This window comes from Lissotriton helveticus, chromosome 3_1 (genome assembly GCF_964261635.1).
Source record: "Lissotriton helveticus chromosome 3_1, aLisHel1.1, whole genome shotgun sequence".
In the NCBI taxonomy this organism is placed as follows: Eukaryota; Metazoa; Chordata; class Amphibia; order Caudata; family Salamandridae; genus Lissotriton; species Lissotriton helveticus.
Genome location: NC_136061.1, coordinates 598,098,898 through 598,123,177, shown reverse-complemented (window position 1 = coordinate 598,123,177; position 24,280 = coordinate 598,098,898). Strand labels below are relative to the sequence as shown.

Here is a 24,280-nt window from a genome sequence, read left to right as displayed (position 1 = left end):
GTAATATGTGACGTCATCAGCAGTGCATTGAGGGGGCGCGAGTTATAGTAAGCTCTACTAACTAGAACGGTTGGATTTCACTGGTTTTGTACGAGTGAAATGTCCAACTAGCTATAAAGTCCCTGAAACCTGCGGGTTTTTTCAGTGAATTTCTAAGGTTTTTTAAATGCTAATTTCTAACTATAACTTCCCTATTAAGTCCCCTTGAATCCTGAAGGTTCCTGGGGGCCAACTAGCCCACCAGGTACCTCCAGTAAGCGCACAGAGCTGCGTTGCAGAGAGGTGTCCCAAGGCCATGCCCCTTTTTACACCACACTACAAATGTGGCTTCTGGTGCACTGCTGCTCGGAGGATGAAGTCCACTTGTGTCTTAAGGCTCACCAGGTACTTCGGTAAGGGCCACAGAGCTGCATTCATGGGCGTCCGCAGGGGGGGGCAAGGAGGGGCGCTTGCCCCCCCCTTGAGCAACCCTCCTTGCCCCCCTGCCGATGCCCATGAATATCGTGACTTCAAGACTTTTCACTCTCTTTCCTCTCCTTTCTTTTATTTGCTTCCCTGTGAAATGGATCTAAAAAAGAAAGACGCTTTTGCTGGAAATGTCATATTTTTCTGCAATTTTAATTCCAAAGTGCAGCATTGGGAATAAAAGGCTAAAAATATGAAAAATAGATACATAACTAAATAAAGTAAGACAGAGTGGTGGCAAACTGGCCAAACTTATTTTATTCACACTGAAACACATTAGCGCCACTTTTACAGAGTTTGCCAGTGAAGTGCTATTTTTGTTTTCTTGTCTTTGTTTTCCCTGCACTTGGAACTAGTGCACCAATCCTGGAGGTACTGCAATGTGTGGATTGGAAAACAAAATGTGTGCTGCGGCTCTGCCTCCAGGGATGTGATCTTTTTACCATACTGCTTACGTTTTGTAAGGATATAAGCAATGGCCATTGAAATGGGTCCATTCAGGCCCCTGTAGTCGTGTCCTTAACTTTTCAGGCAAAAGCACTCACTGATTTCTGAATAGTGAGTGCAAAAGCATTAAGGTAACCATGTCGTTCCTGCTTACATTTCCCATGGTTTGCTAAATTTTGCATTCCCTATAAGTGTTTGCTTTTTCCAGGATGTTGTTACTTTTTTTTTTGTAGGCCGCATATTGCTCTTGTTTAGTGCGTAATTTAAATTGAGCCGCATCCAGGTGTTTATAGCGGGCAACAATTGGGTTGTAGTTGAAGACAGTGGGAGTTTTTCCTCAGTGGGGCAGTACAGTGTTCAGTGGGGGAGAGGATGTGGCACTATGGTCAGAGCTGCTGAATTTGGAACTGGGAACCAGGTTCAGCCTTAATAACCAGTCCACCAGACCACTCTCCTGCGAGAGCACAATCACATGCTAGACCTTAAAAGGCTTCGCAACAACTTAGAAGTCCTGGTGTCTTCGCACCAGCAGGTGGACCCGAGCATGACAAGTGTAGGTTAACCTTCAAGGCTTGTCCACCACTATCCATACTGAAGTTCATCTCCAGTCTTGCGGGAAGGCCTATGAAGCAGCACACCCTAGAACAACAGTCACTGAGGTCACAGGACCCTTGAGAAGAGCCAGCTCCAGGGCGGAACAACCAGTGTGACCGCACAGGGTGCTGACTTTAGGTGAAGGCATCATGTTTGCAAGTATATTATGGTTTTAAAAACGCTTGCTGCCTCCTTCCTGGCCTCCAGCAATTTTTCAACAGCAGCGCAAGCAGTGAGGGAAGACGCCGTTACGACGCCGTTTCTCCTATATCCCCGCACGGGAGAATGCTGAGTCTTAGCGAGACCGTGAGAAAGTAAAACAGGCTCGCAGATCCCCGAACTTCTCAGTTAAAATAACATAGAACTCCAGACAGTTTTTCGTCTACCGGGAATCAAGATACTTCTAAACCATGTAGTACACGCAACTACTCTACAACCAGTTATTTAGGCCCCTGACGAAGGGGTTTAAACCCCGAAATGCATTGGGTTGTAAATATAACTGTGTTTTGTATCAATTGATTTATGAAAAGTGTATGATGACAATACAATAATTGTGTACTATTCATGTATAAATTGCATTGAAACATATTTTATTTGTTCAACATGAAATTAATCGAATAACAAAGAATATGTATTAAAATTGTGTCAATTTGAAAAATTTGAAAAATTTCATTTAGTAAGTGCGCACTAGAGTCCTGGTGATCTAGTGATCCCAGGCCATATTCATTGCTCCAGCAATTTTCGGCAACAATAAAAATGTCATGATGACTCTGGTGATTAATGTTCTTCCTAGAGAGAGAGATCAGAATTTTGTCTAGTGGAAGTTTTGACTCATGGAAAGGTAGCTCAGAGGGTTAATGTACCGGCTGAAAAGAACATGCGCCATGCAGATCACAAAGTGCACATAATGTAAATAGGTAAGTGGGCTACTGCTTTTGTCAGAGAGATCCTTTTCTTACTTGCAGTTTATAAATTAAAATCCTAACTTAGAACAGTGAGCTATTAACTGTCATCTAAGAGCTGCATACAAACTGCAAGGTATAAATCAGAACGTTATGTCCCCCCCCCCCCAGTCTTTGATTATCCTTATGTCCCAAAAAGTGTTCATTTGGACAGAAATCAATTCTGATTATTAAGGAGAACCCCCAACCATGGTATTACGTTTTAAATTCCGGGTATTGTGTTTCTCCAGACCAATCACTATAAAACTGTACGGGCTACTAGTATGGTTGTAATGTGACTCCTACCGGGAGTCGCAATTCAGACGCTGTCCGGCTGCGCATTGATAGGCGCATTTCCAGGAGCATTATATCACGAGGAGAACAGCGGGAGCCAAGAGTCGCCGCAACAGAAGGCAGCCACCGCGAGTAACCGCGAGCACCAGGCACGCCACCGCCGCCCCGGGACTTCAGGTCCCGGCAGCCACAGCGGCGGAGGCGCGTTCCCTGACGCGTCTGTAACGCGACAGGAGGGGCGTATTTAACCAGGAAGCCCTCGGTGTAGCGGGGGGAGCCGCAATTCAGACGCTGTCCGGCTGCGCATTGATAGGCGCATTTCCAGGAGCATTATATCACGAGGAGAACAGCGGGAGCCAAGAGTCGCCGCAACAGAAGGCAGCCACCGCGAGTAACCGCGAGCACCAGGCACGCCACCGCCGCCCCGGGACTTTAGGTCCCGGCAGCCACAGCGGCGGAGGCGCGTTCCCTGACGCGTCTGTAACGCGACAGGAGGGGCGTATTTAACCAGGAAGCCCTCGGTGTAGCGGGGGGAGCCGCAATTCAGACGCTGTCCGGCTGCGCATTGATAGGCGCATTTCCAGGAGCATTATATCACGAGGAGAACAGCGGGAGCCAAGAGTCGCCGCAACAGAAGGCAGCCACCGCGAGTAACCGCGAGCACCAGGCGCGCCACCGCCGCCCCGGGACTTTAGGTCCCGGCAGCCACAGCGGCGGAGGCGCGTTCCCTGACGCGTCTGTAACGCGACAGGAGGGGCGTATTTAACCAGGAAGCCCTCGGTGTAGCGGGGGGAGCCGCAATTCAGACGCTGTCCGGCTGCGCATTGATAGGCGCATTTCCAGGAGCATTATATCACGAGGAGAACAGCGGGAGCCAAGAGTCGCCGCAACAGAAGGCAGCCACCGCGAGTAACCGCGAGCACCAGGCACGCCACCGCCGCCCCGGGACTTTAGGTCCCGGCAGCCACAGCGGCGGAGGCGCGTTCCCTGACGCGTCTGTAACGCGACAGGAGGGGCGTATTTAACCAGGAAGCCCTCAGCTCCGCGGGACGCGAGCGGGACGCCCGGGGCTAAGCCCGGGCAAAGGGCGGGCCCTCTTAGGCCCTCCAAGGCACGAGAAGGCCAGGCAAGGCCAATTCCCTGACATCTAACTCGCGGATACCAAGGTACTGTGCACTTGTCTTGATATCTGGCATAGCCTACTGTTTAGAGACCTTCCATTGTTATTCTCATCATAGTTGCATGACTCACATTGTATAGTGCAATCGCTTTTTTACATTGATTGTTCTCCTGAGGCACAGCTCATAGCATGGGGAAAAAACTGACACCTGCCCCAGTTGAAGCTGTGAACACCTTAGACTCGTATCTAGTTCAAGTCGTTAGCAGTATCAATAATAAGCGTAGACAATCTTTGGGCCTGAGTCAATCACCGCTGTTGCCTGAAGGCAGTCCACTAACAGGTGCTGCTAGCACTGCAATGTCTGACTCATTGCTAGCCAATCCTCCGCTTATTATGGCCGATCCTGATTCCTCTGATGATGTCATCGAGACCGCTGATGATCTGGAGTCCTCGATGGGTAGAAATGATTTGATAGATTTGTCTGACAATACCCTCATTGATTCCAACAGTGAGATAGCCACCCAGAATGAAGACCAACAATCTCCGCAGCCAGAGACACGCGCGGTTAGAGCGTGTAGAAAGCTACCTACTAAACGAGGGGGAAAACATTTAAGCAAGAAAAAGCCCGCAACACCTCCCCCTAGGAGGGCGGGCAAACACTCTGTCGTCGAGGTGGATTCCGAGTCTAAACGAATCAGTGATGATTATCTTTTCAACAGGATCCAAGACATGATTGACATCAAAATCAGGACTATAATTAAACCTCTGATTGGTAAAGTGGATAAATTAACTGCTGAAGTGAGGAAGTTGAGTGGGGTCCACAATGTTTTGGCTAAGGAGGTAGAGAATCTCTCTTCCCTCGTAACAGATCTTACATCTACGGACGAGGAGGACTCCCCCACTGAAAGTAACTTACAGCCCACTAAGATTATTCAACAAGGGCCGGTTCCTTCTCCTTCTTTGCTTTCACCACACGTCATGGATCAGAACGTTGAAACCGGAGTCCCTCACGTCGGCATAACTGATGCAACAGTGGTTGCGCACCAAGAGACTCCCGCAGCAGAATTTATTGTGGAAGCCTCACCGGTAGTTTTGGTGTTGGCCAATGTTCCAGTCCTTGTTCAAGATAAAATTGAGTCTAGCCAGGGTCTAAAAGACAAAGCCCTACATTGGCTTTCTAATAACATGCATATGGCTCAAGAAGGGCTGGATAAACTGGCTGGGGACATAGTTCTGACCAGGAGGGTATCCTGGATTGGCAGTAAGCCCAAAAAGTTTAAAGGCGACTGCGTTATTTTAAATTTCGCAAACGCCGAAGTTCTCCCAGACATTTTAAATAATGTGTTTCCACCACAACGTCGCAGTGGTTCTATAATCCCACTAACTCTCAAGTTTTTCTATGATGAGATTCAGTCTGCCACTGTGCCTAATGCCATCAGGCAACATAAGTCTACTAGTGCTAGTAGCTGGGGGAGGGCCACTAGTCTACTACACCCAACTGAGTGGTTCCAGCCGATGGTACATCGGGATGTAGGAAGACCTAGCTACCCGTACGAGCAAAATCATCAGTTTAATCATCAGCATGATTTAAGAGTAAACGGGTGGGGGCCAGGTCCTTGGGGATTCAACCATAATGAGCGGGGCTTTAGGCCCACATTGTGGCAGAGATCGGGCCCTTTTCCGAACCACTCAAATAGTTCATACCCAAGTTGGAACGCAGCTTACAATGGTCACATTCAGCCATCTAATCCATCCGTGTGGGGTTTCGCCACAGGAAACAGATTTGGCCCCCTATCTGACTTAAATACCTGCGACTGACTTGCAATAGGAGCAGATCAGGCACGCGAGGGGCCCAGCAATCAAAATACTAGTAATAACGGTTTTATAACAGAGAAACACTCTAGCTCGCAAATGTGTAAGGCAGCGGTTGAGTCTCACCCATCTATAAATCTTACCCAGCAACTAAATCTATCTGGGCTTGTGGCCGGTGAGAAACCGGGTGTCAATGGAGAAGACACACAGTGTCGAGGTCACGGGGAAACTAGAGAGGTATTTCCATTGCCAGTCACATCGGAAGGAGACCCTGTGGGCGGAAATGAGCTAAGCGAAATCATTGATTCGTGTAAGGTCATAAGCTGGAATATAGCAGGACTAAACTCTAAAAATCTGGACCCAGTCTGGCGGAGCTTTATTGCAGAACATCATATTATCGCTCTGCAAGAAACCTGGGTCACATCCAGCGATATCTGGTGGGATGGGTTCACTAGTTTCATAAAACCTGCAGTCCCAGGTAGAATGGGCAGGGCTAAAGGGGGTTTGGCGCTCTTCTTTGCTCTGAACTTAAAAGGAAGTTACAGGCAGATCAACTCTGATTCTGACAACATCTTAATAGTAGAAAGGGTGATCAGTAAAACTAGTAGGACTCTATACGTTAATTTTTACAATTCTGGGAATAGTGATTACGCCGGTCGTAATATTTACAGCTTGGACAGCATTTTAAACAAAGTCTCACAGAATATCGTATTTGCTTCTGAGTTTATTTTAGTAGGTGATTTTAATATTCATTTATGTAATCTAGATTGTAAGGGATTCGAAGTTGATGAAGTGGATGATGCGGCACCTTTAGGTCCTCATTTTGTACATTCTGCAGAGGGTAAGGAACTTGAAGATTTACTCGCCACCTATAATCTGTTTGAACCCGACTATGGTTTGAGAACGCCAACTTTTGTGGGCGGCAACCATGGACGGTGATAGATTATATTTTTGTCTCAATGGGTATTTTCAATCGAACTATTGCCTACCGTACTGTAGAAACCCACTATAGTGATCACAACCCAGTATTATTGGAAGTGGCATGGGGAGCCCAGATGGGCGCTTCACCATCATTTGTAAAAGCTTCACACCCCCTGAGGACCACCGACCAAGACAGAAGATTGAAGTGGGCAAAAGTGATCCCGGATAATTTCTACAAAAAATGTTTCCCTAAGATAAAAAAACAGGTGGAGCTTTGTCAGAATACGGATGCCCAGGGGAAACAGATTGTAGAAGCTTTTGAGGAGATATGCGTCCAGGTCTCTAGTGAGTTGTTAGCTAAACCTACTCAGAGACCTAAAGGACACAAGCGCTGGTTTGACACAGCATGCTCGAAGGCCCACAGAGACCTGTTGGCGGCATTAAAAATCGTACCAAGGGCAACAGATAACATTGCGAGGCTAAGGAAAGTCTATAAGTCAGCAATAAAAAACTGTAAAGACTCCATCAAACACGAAACATGGGAAAACCTCCAGTCAGCGGCAGTATTGAAGGACAGTAGGAGGTTTTGGGAGATTATTAAGCAGCCTTTATTCTCCGAAGACAAAAATGAACCCATGGATTGCGTGATTGCTGACGATAAATGGTTGTCTTTTTTCAAAAGTGTATATGGGGCCGACGAGGGGGATGAGGGCATCAATAAGGGTTTATTGTCCAACGGACCCGCATACCCTATCGTCTTTAACCCACAAGAAGTCGAAAATGCACTTAAGGAAACTACAAAACATAAGGCACCCGGTCCGGACGGAGTCCCGGCTGACTTTTTTATGCACTCACCTAAACTATGGTCGAATGTTTTGTGTAGTGTGTTTAATGCTGTTACCGACAACTCAGCCCCCGCTTCTTGGGCAATATCTACCATCGTCCCTATTTATAAAAATAAAGGTCAGCGGGACGACCCAGCATTCTATAGACCCATTTCACTTTTGGACTCAACTGTAAAAGTTTTGGGCAGAGTCCTTTTGCATAGATTAATGGAGAATGTGGAGGGCTGTGGTGGGCTGTCCGAACTGCAATATGGTTTTAGAGAAAGAAAAGGCACAATCGAGCAATGCATTAACTTGCACTTACTCATTTCAAAGTATACGGTGGCCAAGGAGGGGTCCGTGTATTTAGCTTTCATGGACCTCTCTTCGGCTTTCGACCTTGTTAATAGGTCCAAACTATGGTTGATCCTTTTGGAATTAGGCATAGATAAAGCATTGGTCACATTTATGGCCACTTTGCACCAGGAGCTTTTTGCAGCCGTCCGAGTGTCTAACAATGGAAGGTGTACCCCTTTATTTAAATCTTTAAAGGGGGTTCGGCAAGGCTGCATTTTGGCCCCCACGCTTTTCACGATCTATATTAATGGCCTGGGGGCATACCTGCGAGGCAGGGGCACGGACGTTCCACGTGCAGGAGAAGCCCAAATTCCGGCACTCCTGTACGCGGACGATGCCGTGCTTATTGCCCGCACCGGTATTGGTCTTCAGGTTCTCCTGAATGCCTTTGGCTCCTTTATGGAGAAATTGGACCTCAAGATTAACGTGTCTAAATCGCACACCATGGTCATGGGCCGGGATTGTGCAAAAAAGAGCCATAAAACCTTTTTTTGCAGTGGGGTTCAAGTCTCCAAGGTCACAACATTTCCCTATCTGGGCGTTTTGTTTGACCACAAAGGGACGTGGGGCCCACAGATAAGCGCAAAGCGCCTGGCGGTAACCAGATCCGCCTCAGCTCTCTTAGGTTTTGCAAACAAGCTGGGAGCAAGACCCATGGAAGCCTTGTTAAAAATCTACAAGTGTAAACCTGTGGCCATTGCCTTATACGGATCCCCCTTGTGGGGATACGTAAATCTTGACCCCATCCAGAGAGCTGAGAATAGATTTATTAGATCACTCTTATCTGTCCCTCAATCAACTCCAACTTATTCTATCCACAAGGAAGTGGGTTTAGCGTATTTATCAGACCTATTGAGCCTAGCGCCCCTGACTATGTGGATGAAAATGTGGTTAAATGAAGACCTCTCATTGAACCACAGTATCTTGAAGGACGTTCTATCTTTAGACAAACATAGGAAAATCCCATGGCTGGAGTATTTGATTAAATCCTTCACGAATTTGGGTCGCCCAGAACTTTTCTTTTGTCCAGAAAAAATCAGGGCCCAAGATATAGGTCAAATTAAAAAGCTATTTTACGAAAAGAAGGAAGCGTGCCGTGAGGTAGCTGAACTGCAGAAACCAGCAGTCAGGGCACACTACCTTTTGGTAAGTGAACCCCATCTTGCACCTTATCTCAGCTTCGTTACAATCCCTTACCATAGGTTTTTATTAATTAAATTTAGGTTCAATCTTTTACACTTTCACCTTGGTTCTTTTAACGGTTGGCAGAAGCCGGAACAAGCTGCCCCCTGCAGCTGCGACAATTTTTCGGTGCAGGACACAATGCATTTTGTCATGTTTTGTAGCTTGTATCATGAGCAGAGGAAAAAATATCTGCTCCCCATTTTGAAAGAAGCAGGGTTCATACAGGTGCGCCCTGCGCTGCTCTTTTTACAGCTCCTGACAAATCCTTGCACTACTTTTAGTATTGCAAAATTGTTTAGTGGCAGCTGCAAGGGCCAAAGCCAAAGCCATCGGCAATTCTCTGTCTTAAAAATGTCCCTATTTAGGGGAAATAAACATGCATCTTCTTGTATAAAATGAATTCTTAAACTTGTATATAGTATTTAATATGTGTTTGTTTTTTAGGCAGATGCTTTTTAGGAATACTGTACGTTTAAACATGCTTTTTATGTAATATTATATGTTTGTTTTGTTTGAATGTTTTTGTCTCTTTGTATGACTTGGAATAAGTCGAATAAAGATATTCTGAAATTCTGACTCCTACACCTTGTAGTCTTTAGTCTTATGTTACACACATATTGATTGTCTCTGTGTGTGATGTAAAGTGCTCTGACACCCTACAATGGTATGAGTGGCGCTGTAAATCAAATGAAAGGCAACTGAGAGAGAGTGGTTATGGAAACTTGGGGGGCACTGTTAAAGGGTGGTAGTGAGGGAATCCATGGCAGAGATGGTCATTGGGGGGCACTAACAAACATTAATACACAGGACACCACCAGTGCTATGGCTGGCCCTGTCCTTGAGGCCAGTCTGCCTCACCCATAGGTACCTCCATAGGCCTTGTTTCAGCAGTAGTAGCTGCAACTCACCAGGGATTGGCAATGCACGTTTTTCACGCACACCAAACTAAGTTCGCAAACTGACAGTCACCCGGCTTCATTCACAAGCACTTTTAACATGTGATGCCTGCTGTGGGGCCACTGGAATTAATTATGCAGCAAAGGATGACAACATTATGCCATAGTGTTGACTAAGTCATGCATTAAAAAAAAGACTGCAGCGTAATTCAGTATATTTTCAGATATTTTTTTTTTTTACGTGTGTACACATGCTAACAGTCTCTGGAAAGATTTTGCCTTATTAGTACCAGTGTTACATACAAACGCAGCAGTGAGAAAGGTGACCAGTCAACCTTTACAATAGGCCATTCACTCCGCAACAACACAAGTCACATTTTATATTAACTTTTGATATGTTTGAGCTACAAACAAATTATTAGTTTAAATGATCAGATCATGCAGCAGATCTTGCATTATGAGGCAAATATGGCAGAGCCATAATTTTAGAGAAAACATTTGCAAACTAGGATAGCTGTTGTGGAAAAAGGGAGTAGTGCTGATGACAGAAACTCCATGGCTCGGAGACAAATGGCTTGTGTTTCCACATTTTATCTTATTTGGTACAATCTGTGATTAGAAGCATATCCCACTTTGTGAATATATTTTAATGTCAATAACTCATTATAACCTTAAATAATCATGTGTATCCATTGATTGATTAAACTGGGCAGTGAAATGGCAAACAAATACTAAAAATTGGGATGTGTGCGCATTCTGGCCACACCTCTGGCTCCACCCACAGATCCAATCCTTGGGTTATTCCCACCCTTTGATTCTCCGCCCACTGTTCCCCTACTTTCACCCCCACTTCGACCACTGTGTAAGACTCAGCATCCCTGGACCTGTGATGTGCCGCCGCTGCGGGCGCCACATGTGCCACACATTTACGTGCCGGGCTTCCGCATAAGGGAGCTGGCCATTATTGTATCCCTAAACGTGGGCACATTGTCAGTTTGGCATTGACTACACGTAGAGGGACTCTAAGTTTCTTTTCAAAAATATAGCTAACATTTGGACCTATACATTTTATTTTGTATAAATTAATTGAATGTGTGTAAAATTTAGCAATGCCCGGGGAATTCTAGTACAGGGAGCACCCATTGGCGAATCGCTAGCGTGTGTGATTGATGCATTATTTATTACTAACTTTGACGTTGTGCTTTAACTTTGGATAAAAGTTATCATGAATTCTAGCACCAAGAAGCCAATATTGGTAAATATGTGTGCTACAAATAATCCCTAACATACACTGTGCATACAGTATATTTAATCTGGTGCTTTAATCATAGGCTGTTTTAAAGTATTCTGATAAAAATCGAATTGTGCTGAAGACAGCCTTGATTGGTGTTGGATCGAGGACCCGGATGTTTGCACACCTAGCAGACAGAGATAAAGCATCTTGTCAGAAAGTTTAGCGTTTTCCCTACAGGTGGTGTTTGTTGGCCTGTGGCAGGGTCAGTCACATGTCCTGGATTCCTGGCATTTAATTGAGTCTATCCCAGTTCTGTGCCCCAGTGTTTCTAGTGCCCCACCTGGCACACATCATGTCGGAGGATGGTGATGACGTTAACACTTTGCCCCCCCCCCCCTGGAAAAATATCTGCGGACGCCCATGGCTGCGTTGCAGAGAGGTGTTCTGAGGCCACGCCTGGGCCACTTCTGGCTCCGAGGCCCCCTTCCCTCGGGGCTGACCCGTTGAGCTGGGGACTCTGGGGAGAGGCCCAATGCCCCCACAGTCCCGCCGGGTCCCCGCCTCCTGCGAGAGCCGGCATTGCTTTTGCTCAAGGGGAGCTGCTGACATGCAGCTCCCCTTGTGCAAACGCAATTCTGTTTTGGTTTTTGGAAGCAAGAGTTTCACCAGCAAACCCTTTTGCTTTCACTCACACTCAACTTTTATACAAAATAGTCCCTAATTTAACACTGCCAGCCCTACGTAGCTTCTCAGTGCTATTCCATCAGACGAGTAACGTCACTGCAGTATGGCTTCTATCACCACTTGCTATTCATTTCCCCAGGGGATTTTTTTTCCGGACAACATGAAACGGGACATTAACTCTTTTTGTTAAACATAAATCATTAATCAATAGTCAACACTTATTACCAAACTAGTCAATAATAACCATAGCTCTTCTACCAGAAAACTGATCCAGTGGCTCACCAGCAACAGGTACTCAAATACCATATACTCACCTGGGACCATAAACACACCTACAAACACAACCTGGTAAATACCGCTGGATTCAAAGTTTATGATTTTCTACCATTTCAAGATTAGTCACCTCTTATTCTCAACTAATCTTTCACTGACCAAAAAGTTCTTTCCTCTGATCAATGGACCATTAGTTGAAGTAGTTGATGGTGAAATGATATAAATAATCTTCTTATATTTATGAAATGACCACAGACTTTGGAAATATTTTAAATCTTTATCTAAATTAATTTCATGTGAACCAACCTACAAAGTACAGTATAGTGTCCATCACTCATAGGAAGGAAGATTCAATTAATCAATCATCAAACACATACTTTATATCTTGCATTGACTTGTGCTCAGAAAGGAGAGGATAGGGAGAAAAGAACATCTTCACATTCATGGTAATAATAGCTACCTAGGATGGTGTGAAAATCAACCCCCCGGCCAAGGAGCTGATAAGGGTCCCCCAGGAAAGATCAGGCGACAAAGGCTTCAGGACAGGATAGTTGACCTCTCTAACACCGACGCACGCGTAGCACCCCTCTCTGACACTCGCTTCCTCCTGGAGATTCTTCTGCAATCTTCTTCTAAATCAATTAATTTAAGATAGATGATTCTGCATTCGGGTCTTCATCAGCATCTCTTGTCACTCTGACATGATCCCGAGCTCTGCAGCATTCAGCAAATCTCCGTCTGACTAACTAACTAAGACTACCTCAATTATACTCTTCGATATTCATGTACCACCCATTAATGTTTCAATATCGTAACATTACTAATTCTGATTGGACAGGCAAGGGGGGAAGATCATCACACAATGCATAAGTGTCGTCTTAGTCTATTAACCCATTTTCATAAATCCAACCTCTTAATTTTTATTCAAAATTTTTACTCCCACCCGTATTCACATTTTATTTCGAAACATTTGTTTATTTTTCCATGTATGTCTATTCATCCAGAAGTCTTCGCTGCTTGTTTTTGCGGCCTTGGATGGCGTTCAAGTATCTCGCCACTCTTCCGGCTCAATCTCACCAGGCATGCACAGATATCATATGACTAACAGACTCTGGACTCATATGCGAGGCCCAAATGTGCACTATTAAGAAAGTCAGAAAGAAACATTTTATTTTCAAGAATAAATGGTTTAACTGTATACCACCTATCTCTACTCTAATCCCATTTATTTATTAATGTTTTCCCCGCATTAGCATTGGTAAAAAAGCTTAGTTTAGTTTCAGCAAAGCAGAAGGCAAGCATGTGAGCTTTTAGCTGCCATTTTAATAGCGTTTGCTCATGTGCAAGAATTTCCCTCTAAGCAACAGCTCATCATACTGCGTAGATGCAATTGACGCATGCGCAATACAGATTTCCCGTTGGCAGCAATTTTAGAATTTTGCTCGCCTTACGTATTTTAGTATACACATAAGCAAGCTTCTCTGTATCTTATGTTTAATGTGGTGCGTATTAGTTTTACACAATACGTAGTTAGTACAATGTTAGTAGTTAAATGAGAGAATTGCTTTCGAGCAAGTCTCTTTTCTGCGAGTCCTTGGCATGAGACCAAAATCTGTGCCCTAAAGTGGAGGGCACCACATGTGAGATGTGTAATGTGACAATGATGCCCGTAGGGACTTAAAAAATTAGCTCAATACATAAACTCATGTGCTGATCTCCGCTATAATAACTCTTCCACAAAGGACCAAAGAATCATTTTTGAATTTCAGTTGCATTGGAAACTGTGCAACAGAATTATTTACACAGAAGACATTCAGACAGAGAGCTATTTGTGTACGGTATTTAGGCCAAGAAGGAATAGTCATAGAAGAAAGTGTGTCAAGTAATACTTTCTTCAGGGGGTATTTGGCCAGGCTGTTCTTTTGAAGGAGAAAATAGGCTTGGAGCAAATATCATAACTACATTTCTTTCGTAACACTTTTAAAATACCCAGTGTCCAACGCCCAAAAAAACAGATCCAGAGATAACTTTTCAATGTTACCAATGATGATTCTAGTTCTTTTCGAAGCCTAACATTTAGTAGGATCCAATTGTGCTCAGCTAGAGGTGCAAGAGATTTCCTCTTTGGTCTCTAATGGTTATGCACCATTGACCCTACAAAGTGATAGTGACATTAAATTATATATGCAAATTAACACATCACAACAGTACTACAACAATGCCGCCATTGGGAGTTGGGGTTCCACAGGGTTCTGTGTTGAGCCCCACACTATTCAACATCTTTATGTCCCCTCTGGCGGACTTGGTGGAGGCGCATGGGGCCCAGATCGTCTCCTATGCCGACGATACGCAACTCCTCTTCACCTGCAGAAAAGATCATGAGTTTGATGGAGAGAGAATCCGGGACTGCCTGGCGCTGGTCTTCGACTGGTTCCAACGGAACAGTCTGAGGGCCAACTCGGGCAAGTCTGAGATTTTATTTTTTGGTTGCGTCGTCGAGCCGGATTGGCAGCTTTGGTGGCCGTCCGACATGAATCCTCCCGCTCAGTCCTCCCAGGTTGCTAAAAATTTGGGCGTCAAGTTAGACAACCAGTTGGCATTACGAGCCCACATTATTGGCCTGGCCGGTACCTGTTTCGGAATCCTAAAGATGCTCCGCAAATTTTTGCCTTTATTATCGGAAGAGCACAGGAGGATTACCGTTCAGGCTCTGATCGGTTCGAGGCTGGACTATGTCAACGCTCTCTTTCTTGGCCTTCCCGATTACCTGGTCCAGCGCCTCCAGGTGGTGCAGAACTCTGCTGCCCGGGCAATCTTCGGTCTTGGTAGGCGAGCCCGTGCCTCGGGGCTGCTGCAGAAGCTTCATTGGCTCCCTATTAGGAAGCGGATTCTGTTCAAGTCCCTGACCCTGATGCATAAAGCTCTGCATGGATCAGGGGCGGGATACCTGCAGCGGAGGTTGAACTTTTATCACCCAGTTCGTTCTCTCCGCTCGGAATCCCTTTTTAAAGCTGTGGTGCCACGGGTAAGGAAGGCTCGTGCTGGAGGGAGATCCTTCAGCTGTCGAGCTCCCCAGGCGTGGAATTTGCTTCCGCTTTCTTTACGTAGCGTTCCCAATCTGCTTCAGTTCAGGAGGAGCCTGAAGACGTGGCTTTTTAACTCTTAGTCTGTTTCTTTATTAAATGGTTCTTTTATTTTTTTGTGTGGTTTACTGTTTTTACTGTGTTGTGTTACCTTTTTAACAGCCGTTGGTGGAAAAAAAGCGTCGGGACACTCCAGTTCGAGTAGCCGTACGCTATATAAAAACAACGTAACATAACATAACATAACATAACATAATGCATCAACCCAATGACACAAATGGTAATCAACTACCACAGGTGGTGCACACAGTAGAGAACCTGGAACCTTAAGTCACAATTTCTATTAGTATTGGGAAAAACTAAATAAAATCCTATGTTTTGGAAATTAAACAAGGCCTCTTCCAGATAACCATAAAACTGTATACTTGTTTTTCAAGAACCCCAAATATTTACAATCTGCTTATTAACGGAACAGAGTTTACTGTGGCACCTTGTTTTGGTTCATTTTTTGCTTAAACTGGACATCCTGATAGTCAGAATGCAAATAGGATCCTGTGGCCTTAAGACCCATGAGGTTAGATCTACAACTATAGCTCGCCTGCCTTTGTGCTGCAGGGTAGCTGTATGGATGAGTTAGACCGTGTCAACACATGTATCACTGAATTAAAGATCTTGATTGGTCAATGTTTTGTTGCACAAGTCCATTGTACATACTTGTCTTGCTGCATGGCCATATGCTTCATTAGAAAGGTTATACAAGCTGGGCTGACCGGATCTACACCACAGGTGCAATAATAGGATTGGAAATGTTCAGACTGGTTGCTGTGACCTAGCTGGATGGAATTACGGACAGTGTGTGTTAGGCAGTTGAAGGCTGTCAGGTGGTGGTTGGCAGGTAAAAGCTGGAGCAGGCGGTTAGAGACAGGAGTGCAGCCGGGCTGAGAAGAGCAGCTGTTTCATCCTAGAGTTACAGTCAAAAGACTGCAGATAACTTTAATCATCGTTAGGTCGGGTGCTCATTTCCCTGAAACTAGAGATCAGATCAGTGGCATATAGGCTATAAAGCCTCACAGGCAGAAAAAGTTCTGCACGAAGAGAAAGAGAAACCCATTGAATAAGTATTAAAGTAACCAAGTGAAATTACACCAAGATGATGAGGTGACCAGTGTCAAGGTCCCCGATGGCTTTAAATATGCGGATAGTTGCTGTTAACTGCCAGGTAACCCCCTGCCTGAGAGTAAATCAGCTAACCCTGTTTTTGACTCAGAGCCTAATCAGCTCAAAAGAGAAAGGATGTATTCCTTAGCATGGTATTTAGGTTCATAACCAATTGGTACTTCACCACAGTACTAAACAGTGGCAAATGATAAGAGGCGCTGCAAGTAGGATGCTACGCTTCATATGCAGAAGGATTTTATTTGCTCCTCAGTGTGATTGTCCAATGCCAATGGCAAGGAGCAGGGGTGTGGCCAAGAGATACTATCCATTGCATTACGAGTTGTGTGCAGTGCTAAGTTAAAAAAATAAATAAATGCAGGAGCCCAAAGTTGTTCTGAGGTGCCCCCCCCCCCCCCAACACTGCTTAATGCCAGGTTTGCCAAATAGCAGAACTGGCTGGTATGGATTCCACAAAGCTCCTCTTCCTCTTTTGTCTCACTCTTGCAAGTTATTTTTCATCCCTGCATAACCCCTTTGTCATTGTTGTCCTATTTATCGCTTCCTCCTCCTTTCTCTCTTTTTTGACATTTTCCTGCTCTTCCTCTGTGCAACAGTCCAATGATGAAACATATATCGCAGTCCCCACAAATGAGTTCTGGACCCACCATTTGCAACCCCCTGCACAAATAAACACTAGATGTACGTCAATATACCTCATCACTGGACGGGTGTGACTCGATCAAGGGCTCAGGCCACATACACACAGGAAGATAAGAAGGTCGGACAACAATTTAAAAAAACTTAGGGAACAAATGGAGATTTGTCCACGATTGTGAATAATTATTTTCCATCACATTCTTACTTACCAAATTAAGTATTACATTAAAAGAAAGAATGAGCTTCACAGACAACTTTAGTGAACTTATTGAATCTCTACTGATGACGTCTGAGTCTCGTTGAAGGAGGACAGGTTTAGGAAGCAATACTGGAGAGCAAAATCGCGTTCCTGTCCATAAATGAATCAGTGCCAAATGTACTAGTCAGCACTATTTAGATTATTTTGTGAATTTAGGTAAGGGCCCTTAATCGAAGGAGGACATATGGGCAACATTTAAGGAAAGCATCATTATGTGGTTCTTGGAAGTCCTTTAGCCAGAGAGCTGTAAACGGGGACATTTGTGACAGTGGTTGATTTTGAGGTGGGATGTTCTAGAGGGTCTTTAATTGGGTTCTGAGGCAAGGTGGCTATGAAGGAAAGTGCCCTTGAGTGAAGAAGCTGGCGATATAGAGGTTAGAAGTCTGGGGCCAAAGACCTGGATGTAGACTTGGCAGGTCCAAAGGGAAACTTGAAGGTAATGTGCTTGAGATGGGCAATAGATAACTTTGAAGTGGGAACCAGTAGAGTGCCAATGAAGGATGTTTGAGGCACAGCACTTTATATGAATGCTGAGGGATAAAGGGGGCGAAGCCAGACAGGACATCTGTAGATCACCTCATGATGGAGAGTTAAGTAGAGCTACCAGGACTAATCACTCATCCCCACTGCTTATACTAGAGTATCATAATTTGAAGACATCACAAACTTTAAAATGCATTTTAGAGTCTTTGTGGTTTAGCCTGCCCTGCCATTAGAGCCGGAGGATCATTGTCTTTTGGTGACTGTTCTTTAATCTTTTGTAAATTACGTCTATGGACCAGTAAAGTTTTCTCAAATGGGGACTGGGCTGGGAGCACAGGGTTCTCTAAAAAGGCCGCATAAATGTTGTTTAGTCCTGATGTTGAACATACCTGAGAGATCTGCTGTCAAGAAGGTCAAGGCACTTGGCAATGACTTTAACGTTGTAGATGCCGCTCTTCATACAGAACGTGAAATGCAGGGGTGCTGTGAAATATCCCATATCCAGAAGCCGGAGCAGATCCTTAAGAGTACAAAAAAGAGAGGATTGCATTAAGAAGCAATAATCAGTACCTCCAAAGGATCACTCAAAGCAGGCTCTCAAATAATGGATCTGCCTAATACAGAAGGCCTAATAGAGATCAGGCCCTTAGTTGCCCCTGCAAAGTGTTCCTATCAAACACAATAAAAACAAACATTGGCCCATAAAATCACAACAGGCCAGGATACTCAAAGTTGAAGTGCTGGAAACCCATTAAAACACATTGCACAGTGTGAAGGGAACATGGGTTAACGTTAACAAAATAAAGTAAAAAAGAAAAGCTTACCTATCTGTAGCTTTGGGTTATCACTCCATTTAGAGGTTGGATTTAGAAGGTTCTAATATTTTAGAAAGAAAATAGTGTTCTTCAAAACGGACCAGCTTTTAACGTGACCCTCTTGTGGCATCAAATGACAACACACTATGTTCATGTACCTTTGGTTCTATAGCGCTGGGATGCCTCCGGGTAACCATGCGCTTTATAAATCTGCTTCCATTCCATTCTTGGCACTATATACGGCCTATTCATTTGCCAGGACTCTTGCTTCCATTGTTTCAACATTAATGAAATAATCTTCTACGCTGTGGTGAAGCAAAGTACTTCTCATCTGACTCTAAACCAGATATTCATTGGCAAAACTATTATTAAAGGTATATAACATTTCTCTTTTACAAACTGCATCCTATAGGAATATACATTTTTGATAAACTAGGCTTTCTGAGTTTGGCAGTTAAGAGACCTTGAATACATTCTGTCATCTTCCTTACAGAGGATGAGCAGCAGATGATGAAGTATTAAGTGGGTCAAGCCATCTTGCTATGGGTAGATGGTGCCTTAAGCACACCTCACAGCTGTTTCCCGGAAGGCTGACAGAATATTGTATACATTTATATATACATTTATATGGTGATAGGATAGTAGGTGTTTGATGTGCAAAACTAGCTCAAGGGGGCAGTGGGAAACTTTCAAGAGGTAAGCAGATGGGTTCCCCATTCCCAAACACTTGCTTCTCCTAAGGTGTTCCTTACAGAGGTCTAGGCTTTTAGGGGGGAAAGTTATGCAGTTCCGTGAACCTGAAATGCTATAGTCAGTAACACAGAAGACCAATACTTCTCCTCTAAATCACGAGAGCTGTTCCTGCCATTGTAGACTGGTCTTGTGTTCTGACAGTGTAAAGTTCAGATAATAATGTACAGTATGTATCAGCCAGATAGAACGTCTCGATGATGAACCCAGTTAGGGCTGAGACTATAAGGAGGAGGTCCAAGGTCTTCAGGCATTGAATCAGTTGAAAATGATGCAATTTTTGGGGCAGTTTCAAAGATAATTTGGAGTACAGGTCATCAAAGAATTTCATTCCCTCTGTGAGGATTACTTGATAGTCACAATATTTATTTCGATCTACAGTTGACAATAAATGTGACCATTTCCAGAACATAGAATGCTGTTACTGGGACCTTAATGTACTGATCTGCATTTGGCAAGAGCCAAAACAGACAACATTGCATGGATGATTGGAACTGATGGAGCAAGGTGTAAACAAACATGTTTGTATACCCCTTGTGAAACTAACTTTCCATAACAATAATACGTACTAAACGTATGGTTTTGAAATTGACCAACATAGAATAGAATGTACACACACAAATACACGTGGGATATTAATTTGCATGAAATTGCCAAACATAATTTACTAATTTGTCGTATATTGTGTCATAAAAGGTACACATTTGTTAAAATCTAATTGAAAATTGCATGAATGTGCTTTTTGTCTGTTTATTTGTGGCATAAATCATGAAGATTGGTAAGCTAAAATCACGCATATGTGTTGCTTAAAGCTAGGTAAATACTAATTGGGAGATTATTAGAAAAGGGGAGGTAAACAGAAATGCTTTATTTCATAAATTTACGCTTATTTGTGTTTGTTTCTGTAATAGTTCCTAAATTGAGGCCTGTGTGTCCAAAACAAAATGGAAGCTGACTGAGGTTCCGAGGTGGCGGTCTAAGTACGCATGCGGCAACTGAAAGCGCGAGGGGCCTATGCCTGAGCAGTATGGGTCAAGGACAGCGTGGCCTGCTACATGGAATACATGCCAAGTTTGTTAAAGTCAGCAAGTTAACTTGTGGGAATGGGACACCGAATAACAATTTAAAGGACACTTCGAAGGAAATAAAATTTTAACAATAGCACCACTATTTTCCGACCGTAATGATGACTCTGAATAAATTGAACCGTAAAGCAATGAGGTGATGCTCATCCAACTCTAAATTGACCAATCACGGACATTCTAGGACATAAGAGTTACAAATTTAGATAGATAAGTTAGTGAAAAAGGGTATAAAAGAGGACATTTGGGACTTTGAAAAAAGCTTGCTTTTCGACTTAATCTTTGCACCCCAAGATGCTGTCGGTCTGCGCAATTTTTCCTGTGGCGCAGGGACTTGACATTTTTCTGAACTTTAACTTTTGAATGGGTGCGAAGTCCTATGAGAGGGGAATATCGAGAGAGACAGAGAGGTGTTTCTTTGGGAACTATTTTGTTCTATGCTGATGTCTGCGTCTCTACATCCGGATAATATGTCTCCCACTTATTTTTCTAAACTGTCATGCTAATAAATGAATGTTTTAAATGTAATCTTTCTTTCAGGATTATTGATGCATAAATGAATTATTCTTTCAAGTAAAACATAGAGATCATGCTAGGAGATTAAATCTCTAAATAAAAATTAAATAAACGGAGATTTAAGCAGGTCTTGTTGTCCTTTAGTTAACTTTTACTAGCTGATCCATCGAAAAATGAATAGTGGGGTGTTTTAAATCTTTCTTTCAGAAAACCATGGTATTAGAATTAAAACTGCAGGTGTAAATAATGTATAAATTTGAAGTTTAGGAACTATGCTATAGCACCGCAGCTCTCCTTTGGTCTACACTGAATCCTCGGAGCAGAATAAATGTGTGAATGAATTAATAGTAGAAGTGATGGGCCCATTTGTGAGAAATTGGTGAATAGCTCTGTGGGTTAAGGTGATGGTTTATGAATAATTTTTTGAGGCCCGCTGCACCAGTAATTCTTGGTAACAGAGCATCGGTTGCTATAGGTTGACTAGGATATATGATGTGTAGAGTAGAATATATAGAATTTTGATGTACAGAACTTTTGAACTAACATCTGTTGAGTTCGTATTACGTTATATGTAGTCTGGAAAAGGCTTCCGGAAAGTGTGGGAAGCTGGTCACTCTGTCTGCAGGCAGAGGAAGTGTGGCAAGTGAAGTTGCACATCACATAGTCTGTTTCAAAGTGGTGACATCGTCGTATGTTACAAGTTAGGGACCTTTACGTGTAAAAGTGGTGTATGTATAGCGAGGGCAACTTGTGAAATCTTGGGTCCGAGTACAGGGATCATTGCGTATTCTGTCTTAAAACTCTACTTGGGGAGAGTAATAAAGTTTAACCTAAGCTTGAGAGAAGGGTAAGGTGGAGGGAAGTGCTGCTTTATCAGCAAAAGTAAAATTCTGTGGTAGAGAAGAGGTAAGCGCTGTCTACTGGAAATACAGAATTCTTGTGTGATTAAAGAACTATCCTTTTGGTTTTAGCGAAACAGACCAATGGAGTTGTTTTATGTAGTTACTAACTGAATTTGCTGTATAAAAAGTGTAAATACAGTGTGCCGATAAATTTTGTGAAGGAGGGGTCAGGCGAAGCTGCAGAAGCCGGAGCAGGGCTGACGTCAAAAGTGTCGCGCTGGAATTGGTCCGCGTGACCAAGACAGAGTAAGGGCTGATGGGTGCATCAGCGAAAGCAGCGAATTAATTTGTTGAGCACTAATGAAACGTATCCTGTTCTAATTGCTGCGATAGTGAGTACGAAGCAGTTTACGGAAGTGTGTGCGATCTTTTGAAAAGACAGGAGATTAATAGCAAAATGGAATTTTATTACGGAATGGAGAAAGAGAAATCTTCATGGTTTCAAAAATTGAAAAAAGTGTTTAAAAAGGATAAAGTAATTGAAACTAGAGAGGGAAAAAGAATTCCTCCGCTGAAAACGCCTGCATCACACATGATGACAAAATATGGCTCCTATACATGTATATGGTTAGAACATTGGGCAGGTATACCAGAAATGATGGTGCATTGGTATTCCCAGAAGTAGGATCTTTCAGTTTTGCAGTTCTGAGGAATCTGGGAGAAAAGATGATGAAGCTTGAACCAAGACCTAGACCAACTCAGTTTGAAGCTTTAGCTGAGTGGGAAGATGAAATGCATGATTTAGAGCAAGAAAGTTTTGGAGATTTCATGGGACCAAGAAATAGAGGTTGTGGATTTTGGAAAGAGGCACATGAGACTAGAATGCGAAGGTGGAGAAATGCTAACATGTGTGATGGAATGTATCCAGTTAGATTAGTTGATGTGGAAAAATGGCGAAAATGTACAGAAAAGAGGAATAATATAGAAACAGGAAAAATGAGTTATGAGGATTGTGGGTCTGAGGATGCTGTGCTGGAGGAGATCCTAAATAGGAGACCACCGCCATACCAAGCAAACTCTATGGGTACAACTCCAAGTGCTCCACAATTAGAGTATAGACTAGCAGAAACTCCAAAACGATTTATAAACTTCAGAGATGTCCTGGAGAGAGTAGAAATGAGGTATGATTCAGATATTCAATTAATAGGAACCAGATATACTGAGACGCCTAAACAAGGGAATGAAATGGAGAGAATTGGAAATGGAGTAGAACAAGAAGTTGAAGCACAACAGAGTATTTCTGAATATATACGTTCAACAAATGAATTATCTGAAAAGATACAGGAGCTTACTAAAAATATAGAAGCCGTAACTGGTCCAGTAATGATAGGTCCTGTAATCCCAGTGTTTGAAAACCAGAAAATAAAAGAACCATCTCTAATTATTCCTTTAAATCAGAGTTTACAAAAAGTAAAAGAAAAGGTTTATGCCGATTTGTCAACAATTAAACATACTAATCAAATGACACTGCCAGATTTGACTTTTAATCAGAGTCTCCTGTATAAATTTCCAACAGGAGCGGAGCCAGGTTCTATAATTTCTGAGAAAAGTGTAGAGAAAATAGATTTAACGCAAACTCCAGTTGGGCCAACCGAGCAGGAATTAAGTGATTGGATCAAAACCTTAAAACTGAAAGAAACAGAACCAAAATTGTTAGATGTAGCAAGGCTAAAAATTGATATGGAGGAACTAATAATTGGAACAATTGGTACAGAGATATTGAAAAATTATCAGGATGATCAGATCATATTCATGTGTAAGAGCATTACGTGGAAAACCAAAAGCATGCATGATAGGTTTGAAAGTTTAGCGAGTGAAATGGATGTGGATGTTACAAAATACAAAATATCGCAGAAACCTTATAGATTGGATTTTACTGACAAGGATATCGAAAACATGAATACAGCAGGGAGAATTATTCAAATAAAAGAATTAATTGTGTTATTGAGAACATGGGGAGACATGGATAAGTGGAAAATGATTTGGACAAAGAAAAGAGAGGAAAACAGTGACAAATCCACATTAGCTTTTCCAGTAAGAGAAAAGGAAGAAGTGGTAAAAGAATTTCCTATGAGAGAAATACCTGGAGGAGGATATGTGCATGTACCTTGGAGTAGACAAGACATTTTATCATTCACAAATGACTTTCCCAGATTGAGAGAGAAGCCAGTAGAGTGGAATAGGCAAGTAGATCGATTTGTGAAAGTTTCAAAAGTTTTGTGGGAAGTCTTAGACGGGTTTTTCAACATAGTAGTACCAGCAGATCTATGGTCAGAGTGTAAGATTACGGTGGATTGGCCAAAAGCTGAATATCCACGGGATAAAGTGACAGGTGCACCTGGACATGAAGTAATGCGAAAATATGAGCAAGTGATAGTGTTTCTGACAAAATAAAATTCCACCAAAAGAAACAGATTGGGTAAAAATAGACAGGACAATACAAGAAGCCAAAGAGTCAGTTCACGCATTTTATGAAAGACTGTTATTGGTGTTTAAACAGTACAGTGGATATGAGGAATTGAATGAAA

The 24,280-nt window shown here is 43.1% G+C and overlaps 1 protein-coding gene across 3 annotated transcripts in view; it reads right to left on the bottom strand.

Annotated features, from left to right (window-relative positions):
- Positions 1 to 24,280, bottom strand: part of LOC144824675 (uncharacterized) — a 1,660,589-nt gene that overhangs the window by 1,394,526 nt on the left and 241,783 nt on the right. For all 3 annotated transcript variants that reach the window (XM_078683712.1, XM_078683710.1, XM_078683711.1), the window contains exon 4: positions 18,077 to 18,207. In XM_078683712.1, coding sequence (XP_078539838.1) covers positions 18,077 to 18,207 — 131 coding nt within the window. The remainder of the gene's footprint in view (positions 1 to 18,076; positions 18,208 to 24,280) is intronic.